Source organism: Crassostrea angulata, chromosome 4, assembly GCF_025612915.1.
Source record: "Crassostrea angulata isolate pt1a10 chromosome 4, ASM2561291v2, whole genome shotgun sequence".
Classification (NCBI taxonomy): Eukaryota; Metazoa; Mollusca; class Bivalvia; order Ostreida; family Ostreidae; genus Magallana; species Magallana angulata.
The window spans coordinates 9,060,366-9,072,106 of record NC_069114.1 but is presented as its reverse complement, the minus strand read 5'-3'; the positions used below and the strand labels follow the sequence as shown (position 1 = coordinate 9,072,106).

Sequence of the window (11,741 nt, the reverse complement as noted above, 5' to 3'; positions counted from 1 at the left end):
CGATCATTGCAGAAAAAAAAAATTAAATGTATATTCTCTAATGAATCACCAAAGAAAGCATTTTATTGTTTATATAAAGCACTGACGAATACTCTGATGTAATGAATGGGGTTGTCTGATTTCAGGAAAAGTAAGAATGAGAATAAGGGAAATATTTTTTTTATTACTAGAAAACCGCATTTAAAGCACACACTACAAATAGGTATGTCAACAATGGTTTAACTAAGGTATGAATATCATTTTTTGACCAAACCGAATTATCCAGGCATGCAAAGCAACATATGGTTTACAAATCAGAGCCGTTTTAATTAACAAGAGCGTGGACATTCATTGGGATGTATAATACGTAAGTAACTACTTAAGTTAGTACATATATTTAGTTTTCTCATCTAAACAAGCTGTCACATATTGACCTCTTTTCTCCTGATTCGATTAGAGAAGCTCACCAATATTTTTAGGCTGTCAAAATTGTTAAAGCCTCCCCCCTTCCAAGGTCTGCTCTTCTGTGTGAAATTGACGCTGTTTCAATTGAAATATACAGCCCTGGATGAATTTGGACAAGATCCATTATATTTACATTTTCCAGTGTCTTTGTTTGTGACAACTCTAGTACTAAGAATCGATTTTGTAATGTATGGTCCAATACATTTTATTACCATTTTGATGTTTACTCGTAATACTTAATTATTGCTTAAAATAACGGACCCAAAGCATTTTTTCCTGGATAGAAAAATAATATCAGGCACGTAGCATCGTTTTTGAAAGTGGGGGGGCCAGACCCATCCAAAAAATCATGACAAGCAAAAAAAGGGAAATTTAAAGTTTTCCAAAAATCTTCAAAATCCTAATCCGTGGGGGGGGGGGGGGGGGGGGGGGGGGGGGGGGGGGGGGTAGGCTCAACTATACTTTTAAAAAAAAAATTCTCTCTACCAAAATTTTTTCCCTTAAAAAAACATGAAATTCTTAATCCGTGGGGGGGGGGGGGGGGGGGGGGTTACTTCAATTTGACTACTCATTTCCTAATTTTCATACCAATTTTTTACTAACTTCCAAAAAAGTGGGGGGGGGGGGGCAACTCCATTATAATTCATTTTTTATATGTAAATTTTAAAAATTTGTGCGATAAAAAGTGGGGGGGCCAGGCCCCCCCTGGCCCCCCCTGATGCTACGTGCCTGAATATTTCAACAACATTGATTTGAAATAAAATAAATCGTGTTTTTGGCATTGAAAACTCCACTTACAAACATAACCCTAGAATTACAGACAGATGCATAAACATGTACCTTGATTTAGCTGAACTTTTAGGAAAATCATTTATATACTCTGTCCCAAGATATTTTGGATTCACGTTTGGCTTAATTGTTTGATATTTATAAATACCTCAGGATTCAAACGATGTTCATTCAAAGGTATGACTAATTTCCAAGATTTCTCAGTCAAAACGCCCCTGTTAGCTTATCAGGTTTCAATACAATGCTAAAAAATGTGATGTCTACGGAGATTTTGCATTGCAGCAAGCCCGGATGATAACGTTGAAATATTGCGCGATGTATTCCGAGTGTATTCCGAATGGAGAAAAGAAAAGACATTCCCCATTATAAATCTCCGTAAGGAATCTGTTTTCGTTCCTGTGAATTTTTCCGAGTGAAAGATGATAATGTGTCAATGAAATTATCTTGGAAAATATCCCTTTCAACTATTTCAATTGCACTTCTTTCACAGGTAAGTGTATTTTTATTAAAAATCGTCCAAATGTGCAGCATAAATATCTTGGGACAGACTATAGTAAAAAAGAAATATTGAAAACACTTTAAATTGGTTAGGTAAGTATAAGAACAACATAACAACATGTGATTGCAATGAATAGACCCCGCCTTCATCAAATTGGAGTTGGGCATAAACAGCCCAAAGTAATATAGTCTTGTTGATTTTGTTCCATAATTCAGAGATTTTTTTTAAAAGATATGACTGAATGTACAATCACGACCAGGTTCAGTAAATGATTTATGTGTAGTACAAGTTTCCATACATGTGCCTGCTTTGGTCAGCAACAAGATAAGGAGGACAAACCTATTGATTCACGACAAGAAAAGAATACAACACGTAAGTAGAACAATTCTTTACAAAATATGTGTCATGTTTCTTGTTGACAATGCAACGCACCTGATAACTTTATTTACATACGTGACAATCATAGACGATCACGTTTGTTGTTTTTATTTATTAGAATACGATTAATTGGAATTTAATCCTGTAATGTTTTTTTGTGTCGTCTGTTTTTGCAGCATACAAGGATTGTAGATATATCTCCTCTCCGTGACATTGACATTTACAAGCTAGGGTAAATTTTTATCGCAGCGGATGACCTCGTTGTAAATTAAAGCGTCCTATGGCGCCCTATTGTTTGTTTAAGCAATAAATTAATCTGCAGCTCGTTTCAGATTTATATATTAAACAACGCAAAGGCGGATTAAGAAATTTTCCTGGTTGGAAGTGGGGGGGGGGGGGGTGTTAGGAAAATATTTTATTTGCCGGGGGGCTTGCATGGTTGGTTCGGAAGCGATTGGGGAGGGGGTGTAATTCTGCGAAGTGAATTTAATTAATACAATGTAATTTTCCACAGAGGGGGGAGGGGGGGGGTCGGATTACCCCCCCCTCCCTCCGCTGTCCTCCTTTAAATTCTCGAGTGCAACGTGTAAACCTTTGTTATGACAGTTATTTTCATATATCAGCTGCCGACTGCTATATAGCTGTCTATTGCTGATTGCTAACTGTCAGCTGTCGATTGCTCACTGCTACCTCTGGACTGCCTACTGCTAGCTGTCGAGTAATAACTGTAAGCTGACGACTGGTAACGGCTAGCTGTCGAGTAATAACTGTAAGCTGTCAACTGATAACTGTAAGCTTTTGACTGGTAACTGTTAGATGTTATTGCCAGCTGTATACTGCGTAATGCTTAATACTGCTTGTAAAGAATACTACTTATCTACACTTTACCAAGTACTAGCTTCATGTGCTTAAATGCTATAAAGGCAAACCTTAAGGAGGATAAGGTGATACATGTATGTGGAATTTTCAGCTAAATATAGCCTACCTACATTTCTCGTTGATATAGATGACCTACTGACGAACTTATTTGAGCAGTCAGTGAAAAGAGTTTTACTTGACTAGAGTGCATCGTGCATGTAGATAAAATTCAGCATGCAGGTCAATGGCAGGCAGAATAAATCTTAGTTCAAATAATAGATTCAGTCTTCCTAATTCAGTCTGAAGTTGAACCCACTTCTTTTTTTAGTTTTAGAAACAGTTTTGGATCTTAATTTAATTAAATCAAATGCATTATGTAGCTAAAAAGGAACAAGAATAACCATGTATGCATGCAGACATGTTTGTTTATTTTCTATAGACAAATACCGTGTTTTAGATAAATTACTAGTAAACATATATTAAGGTTTAACGACACGGTCCTCGAAAAATGATAACTATTCCTCAAATTTTCAACGGCCTGATGATATACCAAATAAATTATTATTATTTATTATCATTTTAAAATGACTGAAATTTTACAAATATAAATGTATAATCCAAAATAAAATTTTAATCAACAATTCAAGTGTATTTTCAAGAAGATTATAAAGGAAATCACTTACTCTAGTATCTTGTAGAAATGTCTGGTAAGGTACCTTAATTTTTTGCAAGGAAGCTTGTCAAAGTGGTTGTAAATCAATAACAAATTCCTAGAAGAAGTTATCCAAAATAGAGGAACGTGTCGTCTAACCTTAATTACAATTGCTATTATTTTTACAAATACGCAGATACAAATGCAGTTGGCAGCTGAGCTGTTGAATATGAAAATCTTAAGACTTTGTATTTAAACCCACATTAAATCACGTCATATTTTTAGATTTACAATGAAATATAAAAGTACTCGTGGTGACGTCACGGGACAAACTTTTGAGGAAGCTTTATTTACCGGATATGCAGCAGATGGCGGACTAATTCTCCCAGAAACCATTCCAAAGATTGACGCTAAGGAGCTAACATCATGGGCCAAGCTATCCTACGTAGAACTAGCAAAGAAAATAGTTCCCCTGTTTGTAGACGAGGATGAGATTCCAACATCTGATTTAAGTGGTAAGTGTACAATGGTTTGAAATTGATTATTTACAATTTATCCAGTCCTATAATGCTATTATACGATATGTATATTAACTTTGATTTGTTTCTATAGTCGACTACAATTGTAGTACACATTTTTGTTGAGTCATTGATTTTCCATATCTCTCGAACACTGTTTTATAAGCTTTTGTGAGTTTTACAACCCTGAGTTAGCACTATTCCTTGTCAATCAAAATCTCGTGTTGCTATAGTTTATTTTCTAACTTTTTTTGCTAACTACTTATCTTAAAAGTTTAATGTCATAAACATGAACATGTCATTCTAATTTGAAAGCTTGTTTTTGTAAATGTTGCTACTTGCATTACTTTGATTAGTTGTAAAAATTGCGTCAACACAATAAAAATCATTAAATAACAAATTTTAGTTCGTTCCACAGTAAATTTGCATAATATAATTATATATAGTTATTTTACAGCACAATAACTCTACTATATTTTTTTTAATCTTTTGATTTTTAGATATTATCGACAAAGCCTTTTCCCGTTTCTCGGTACCGGAAGTTAGTCCAATAAAGCGACTTCCGGATGGATTAAATGTGATGGAACTGTTTCACGGGCCGACATGGTCATTCAAGGATTTGGCTCTTTCGTGCGTCGGACAATTCATACCTTATTTTCTTTCAAAGAGAAAGAAACACTTTAATATTATCGTTGGTAGGGAACGAACAAAATCAATCCTCTCTTTTTCTTCTGTCTTGCCTTTTATTTTCAAGACCTTAAAACTGTCACATAAGATTGAACCACAGAAATAACAAACCACAGCGCTTTAATCTAAATGTATATTTTTTTAAATTGATTTTGTCAAATTTATTTGTTTAGGAACGTCCGGTGATACCGGAAGTTCGGCCATTGAAGCCGTAAGGGGACAGAAGTGGATTGACATTGTGGTGCTCCTCCCAAAGGGGCGCTGTTCACAGATACAGGAACTTCAGATGACCACTGTGATAGAAGACAATGTACACGTGTACAGAGGTGGACACTTCTTATTATAGCCAATCTCAACATTTTAAATTTCATTTCAGAAAAATGCTTTAATTAGATTCACTTAAAAAAAAATTGAAAAATTTATTAGAAAAGGCACGCACGCTTGTCAAATTTAAGGAAAACCTGTATTCTTTTATAACATCTGTTTCTCCCCAGGTAATAGAAACCATACCTTAATCTAAAATTTGTTAAAGCTGCTTGGTCCGATTTTATCTCAAATTTTATGCACGCTTTAAAACGACTGCTATGCTTAGTATATGTATAATAATAGACATTGCAGTAGTTTTACCCGTCAATTATGCCAAATTTCAATGAAGAAAAAAAAGAACAAGATTTGTTAACAAAAACAAACGACATTAAAAGGTACCGCGTTATTTCGCCTCATGATAAATTTCGCCACTGGCGACGAGACGGGTATGGTTGTATTACGAATTTGACATCGCTTTAAATAAAGTCGAAATGATCAGACAAATTACAAATCAACATGTGTACGTTTTGTTCGCTAATATTTCTAAAGTCTGCTTTCTTTACAATCGATGCATACATGCATATAGCAAGCGGGTTGAATAACCCCAATCATTCGGGGGACGAAACCAAGCAGTTTCCTTTTCTAAACATTGCCGTGATACATTTTGGTTTGTTTTTTCGTTTGCCCAAAGAGAAATTATTTTTATTTAACTTGAATATTTCTGACTTTGAAAGGAGACTGATTCTGCTAGTGTAAATAGAAGAAAGTCCATAACTTTCCAAGATAAATGATTTGTATGAAAAAAATTTGATACTGTAATTATTAAAAAAATCGGACCAAGCAGCTTTAAGTTGGAAATACATATTTTGAAAACTGTGAGATGGAATTCTGGGAAAAGTGTATTCATCTTTTGGTCGTTAAATCTTCACTTTTTTATTTCAAATCCAGACTTTGAAAACAAAGCTGAAGCATTAAACCAGCTTCCCTAGTACCCGATTAACATCGATTGGCAGTAAACTTGTTAGCTGAATGTCGAAAAGCAGAGTCGAATAAAACGAGTGTACCATGCATTGACGATGACAGATATAAGTACAGAAAGTGCAAAAGTCGATGGATTTGCTGAAATTCTATTACTTAGACATAAATAGTACTTTGAAAAACCTATGCTTTGTTCCATACTTTAGTGTCGAATGATATAAAATTGACGAAAGGTAGATTTTTTTGTAGCTGCTTCTTTATGAATAATCCTGTAAAAAGGTAAAGGAATGCTACAATTTTTGTAACGAATAACATGCGCGAGTATCCCCCTCCCCCAAAGGAAAAGAAATTCGAGTGGGAGTCTGAGGGAAGTTTTTGTTTGCTCCGAGCAGGGGAAGGTCTGAGATGTACTTTTCGGTAATTTTTACTATGTAAATTTAAAAAAAAAATTAAATTTCCAGAAGGGGAGTCCAGACCCACCCCTCTAGATCTTCGCATGAACGGCACACTTTAAATATACATGTATGCTGACAATATAATGATTTTAAACGAAACAAACATTATAGCTTTAAAAATTGCGTATCAATAGATAAAACTTGTCTTTTGATAGTTGATGGCTCGTCAGATGACTTGGATGCACCAATCAAACTGTGCTTCAGGGACAACGCCTTCACCAAACGTCATAACTTGTCCTCCATTAACTCCATAAACTGGGCGCGGATCATGGTTCAGACAGTGCACTATATTTACGCCTACTTACAGGTACTCCCATAAACACGTAACCAAGGCAGTGAAAATACCAACGTCGTAATCGATGCTTTAAAGCCCTCTAAAATCTGTTAGAATTTTCCATTTGATGGAAGATACTAGTATCCCAATATATATAAAAAATAATACTTTAATTCCTAATTATATACGATGCGTTTAACCTCAAATTAGAATTAATAAATGCTACCGCATCTTTGAAGTCTGATGTTTCGTGAAATTTGATGTTTCATTTTCCATGATCATATTATAAAATGAATTCTACTTTATTTCATCCTATAAAATCATAAAACATTCTATGTTCTAGATATTTTCTTTATACATGTACCTGAATTATATTTAAAACATAATATATTCAATGTAGATATTTTAATACCCAAATTATATCTTCCAGATGTGCCCATCCTGTGACAAAGTAGTTCAAGTTGTTGTACCCACAGGTGCCCTGGGCAATATAACTTGTAAGTCCACTAAGTCATCATGATTTATATATCAAAAACCTTGCAATACCCTTATGGTAAAATAAAAATAATGGAAGATTAAGAGGGCTCGACCGTCGTGGCCTTTTTTGAAGACTGTATTGATCTCCTTAAGAAGAAGAGTTCTATATAAATATATAGGAAAATACCCAAATTTAAAATGTAAAAATTATAGATTTAAAAATAAAATAAAAAAGCATATAGGTAAACAAGCCATATCTGAAAGTTTTTGGTAGATCTGATGGTTAATTTGTTGACTATCGCGCCGTCTTAAACACAAAAGCGTTAGAATATCCTTTTATATGATATTTTTCAATAGACCTGATACACCTTGTGCTAAAAGACTCCTTATATTTATAAATAATCTTACTTTTGGTAAACAGTAGAATATGTATCAGAATAGTTAAATATAATACCTGTGCCTAACGCATATCTTAATTTATGAACATGTTTGTAAACATAAGCGCTCTTTCCAAAATTCAGTGATATCATCTAAAGAACTTTGTATGATATGAGTTGAATTTGGCCCCCATAATTCGCCATTTTTTAAAGTGTTTCGGGAACGTTAAACTGTTATGTTATTTTTTAGAAGAGTTGATAAAAAATATATTTTTCACCTATTTATTTGATTTATTTGCACTCACTTGCAGTATTTGACGTCAGAAGTGACGCTAGGTCTATAATTCAATCAAAATTAGTCAAAAATTGACATTTTTCTTACCTTTTAACGAATGGGAAATATAGAGCGCATGCTTGAACAAGGAAATTTTTGTTGTCAGTTATTAGTCTTGGCTAGTTACACCTCTGATTAAATATGTTGTTTGTTCAAGCATGCGCTCTATGTTTTAGGAAAGAAAAAAAAACTGCTTGAAAACAAACTGTTTATGCTAAAAATGCAAAAGTGGCGAGAAAAGGTTGTCTTAATGATATCATATTTCTAAATTGTGGGCACTTGAATCAAAATGAACATAATGTAAAAACACCAAATAAATATCCGTACAAAGAAAACAAAGAATTACAGTAAAACGATGATGTTCATTTTAGGGGGCCATTTTAGGCCCATATCATATATAGTCCTTTACTAAGATTTTGATTTCTTTGTGTGAAACAATAGGCTGTAATCATGTTTCAGCTGGCATAATTGCGAGACAGATGGGGGTTCAGTTAGAGTTCGTGTGCGCAGTAACCCAAAACGACGTCGTAGCACGCACAATTCAAACAGGAAATTACGCAATTGCTGACCACGTGATTGAGACTTTGGCACCAGCTATGGATATCCAGGTATACAATCCCAGCTTGTCGGGTCTTTCTAGCAGAGTACTTCTTGTCCGGAAAGCCCGAGAAATAATTGCGACTGTAGAATTTTACTTGAAAGATAAGATGGTTACTGAGTATGTATAATTACATACTTAAAGTGTATTGATATATCTTTTAGGCAAATATTATTGTCCAAAAATAAATAAATGAATAAATTAATTAAACAGACAATTTTTGATGTAGTGCTTATTTACCCCAAAAAGTATGATTGTCAACAAGAAAGAGGGACTATCGTAAAAATTCTTTAAGAAGTTATTTCTTTTTTCTTGCAAGCAACGTTTTATTTTGATAATCAGAAATAGAAAGACTACAGTCATGTATAACGACTAACTTTCATTTAAGATTTGAATTAATTTCTTTTCAACAATCAGATTCCATACAATATGGAGAGAATCTGGTATGTGTTGACAGGGGGAGACTGTAAACTAATTAAAAAACTGATGACGGAATTTGAAGAAACCGGAAATGTTATGGTCCCCAAAGAAATCACAGAGGCCTTACAGAAGGTCGTTGTGGACACGTTTGTCGCTACCGATGACGTCATCAGACGTACGATGAAAAGAACCTGGGACGCACATGAATACCTGGTGTGTCCTCATACTGTCACAGGGGTGGCCTACCATTATCAACAGCTCCAGAAGTAAAACGAAACAGTTCATTTTTGCGTTCATTACATTATGTATTTGATCAATTCGAGATTTATCTTGTTTTCAACTAGTGTTAAGCAAACGGAAACTGAAGATCTTTTTATGCTACATGTCAGATGTTGTTTCTGGTTTTTTACAAGTAACTGATGCCATATTTTTGTTTAATTCAAGGAACCCTGAGGAAAAGAAAGCTCGAATCATCATTGCCACGGCATCCGTTATAAAATTCGAGGAGGCGCTGCAATCGGCCGCCATTCCATTCACACGTGACCCACGAGTATCGAAGTTATTTGAAAGCAAGCAGAGATACAAGGACATGAATAAAGAGGATAACTGGCTGGAAATGTTACAGGACAAAATAGAGGACATCGACAGAAATCGCGCAAAGGAATGACCATTTGAGAGAAAAACATGTTTTGTTTTACTATAACTGTCCAATAAAAAGTTTGGTTCACATGCATAAATGCTTGAATCATCTGTATTACTCATGTGCATTATGTTTCCATACTATTAATTTGTCCCATTCCGTGAAAAAACTTATAGAGCAAAACAAGTCAAGTTTTTCTTTTCGTTTTAAACGGAAGCTAATAAGACAAAAGAAAAACTACCCAAACTACAGATCTGCATCTGAATCAAACTGCCAAGCGGTTTGACATAAATTACGCGTAATTTTTAACTACGTTGAGAATATCTGACAAAGTAAATGTCTTCATTAAAAGCCCTGTCACACCAAGCTGCGTCTCCACGGCGTATTCACGGCGTTGTAAAATTCATGGAATCGCCGTAGGATCGAAAGGAAAATTAAGAAAAAATGTACCGTTTTATTTGAAAATTTTACAAATGGAGTCTTCACGGCGTCCTTACGGCGACCGAGGCGTTCTTACGGAGCTCCCACGGCGTGTAACTGCGTTTCCACGGAGTTCTACTTGGCGATTAACTGCGCTCTCGCTGAGTCTCCGCCGCGCGCTCATGGCGTGCTAGGAGATTTTACCGCGCGTTCACGGCGTGCTCTGCGCGCTGACTGCGTGCACAAGACGTTCTCTTTTTCTTGGTAGGTTAATATTAATTTGTACAAATGTATGGGAAACAACTAGTAAACAAATGTTTAAAAAATTGTTTTGATTTTATGAAAAGGTACATTGTAATATAAAAACGTAGTTACTTCATAACAATTTGTGAAGGACTGGGATAAAACTTTTAGTAGTCAGGTCTACCAAAAAAATCCGTTATTAGTTGTTAGAAAACATAGAAAAGATGTGAAAACATCAGAACCAAATGGCATGAATTCCATCTACGTCTATTGATTGGTCTTGGAATATTAGCAAATTCTACTTTTTACATAGTCATCTTCATCCAGTTTGATAATTATTACATCGCTTGCTATTGTACAACAGCCATTTTTGAGTTTTCGTGGTCTTGAGGACAAAGCAGTTAAAACGCCGTGGGAGCGCGGTATAAACGCAGAAGAAACGTCACGAGAGCGCGATGAACGCAGCAACAGCTCTTTGGGGTCGCTGTGTGAACGCAGCCAAATGGAAAGCAACTTGTTCAAACGCTGTGGATGCGCAGTGAGAGCGCGATAGAGACGCAGTGGGATCCCAAAGGACTCCGTGAGGTCTCCATGCAAGCGCAATTGACTTATCACTGCGATTAGCTGCGTTCCTTGAGCGCGCCGACGGAGCTCTCGTGGCGCTGTTAGAGATCTTACGGCGCTGCCACGGCGACCTCACTACGCTTCTACGGCGTGTTTATCAGAACGCCGAGCCACGGCGCGTACTTTGTGCATGTTCAAAGTGCGCGCCGTCGCATGGCGTTCTTCAATGTTCAAGGCGATCCCACCGCGATGGACGAAGATGCCGTTGCGTTCTTACGGCGCTCTAGGAGACTCTACTGCGTTTACCTTGACGTTTTACATTATTTAAGGACGCAGCGGGATCGCCGTGAGGACGCAGCTCCGGTGTGACAGGGGTTTAAGTGTTTCGATTCAGTGTATAATCGAGTTATGTCAAAGACACGATGTAGTATATCGATATCGACGATATTGTATCGATATCGAATCACTGATTTCAATATGATACTTAAATGCATATGTACACAACCACAGCTGTCTAAATTTAACATTCATATTTAAAGTCGATATTGTCGATATCGATTTTCTTTGTCCTCAACTGAATTTTTCTATATTAATGTCAATATCGACGATATCGTATCGATATCAAGTTGCATATGTACACAAATACAGTTCTCCATATTTAACGTCGGTATCGACGATTCCGTTTCAAAATCTATTTTCCTTTGTTTACAACTAAAGTTGTCCATATTTTATGTCGATATCATCGATATCGATTCCATATCGATTTGCATATAAAAACAACTGTTACTCACCATATTTTAACGTCGATGTCGTCGATATCGACGATATCG

The 11,741-nt window shown here is 35.7% G+C and overlaps 1 protein-coding gene across 1 annotated transcript; it reads left to right on the top strand.

Annotated features, from left to right (window-relative positions):
• Positions 1–264: 264 nt before the first annotated feature.
• LOC128180886 (threonine synthase-like 2) lies at positions 265–9,829 on the top strand. The gene is made up of 10 exons (XM_052849067.1): positions 265–346; positions 1,964–2,104; positions 3,906–4,135; positions 4,639–4,833; positions 4,999–5,151; positions 6,720–6,871; positions 7,269–7,335; positions 8,486–8,634; positions 9,042–9,310; positions 9,489–9,829. Exons 3-10 carry the CDS (start codon positions 3,913–3,915, stop codon positions 9,709–9,711), a joined length of 1,431 nt encoding a protein of 476 aa, XP_052705027.1. The 5' UTR covers positions 265–346; positions 1,964–2,104; positions 3,906–3,912; the 3' UTR covers positions 9,712–9,829.
• Positions 9,830–11,741: the final 1,912 nt, after the last annotated feature.

What these genes read in the sequence shown, in the direction of transcription:
- LOC128180886 (XM_052849067.1), top strand. Translation starts at nt 3,913, where the DNA reads ATGAAATATAAAAGTACTCGTGGTGACGTCACGGGACAAACTTTTGAG. An exon ending in TGCCCTGGGCAATATAACTT is followed by an intron (nt 7,336 to 8,485) that starts GTAAGTCCACTA and finishes ATCATGTTTCAG; the next exon opens with CTGGCATAATTGCGAGACAG. An exon ending in CACCAGCTATGGATATCCAG is followed by an intron (nt 8,635 to 9,041) that starts GTATACAATCCC and finishes TTCAACAATCAG; the next exon opens with ATTCCATACAATATGGAGAG.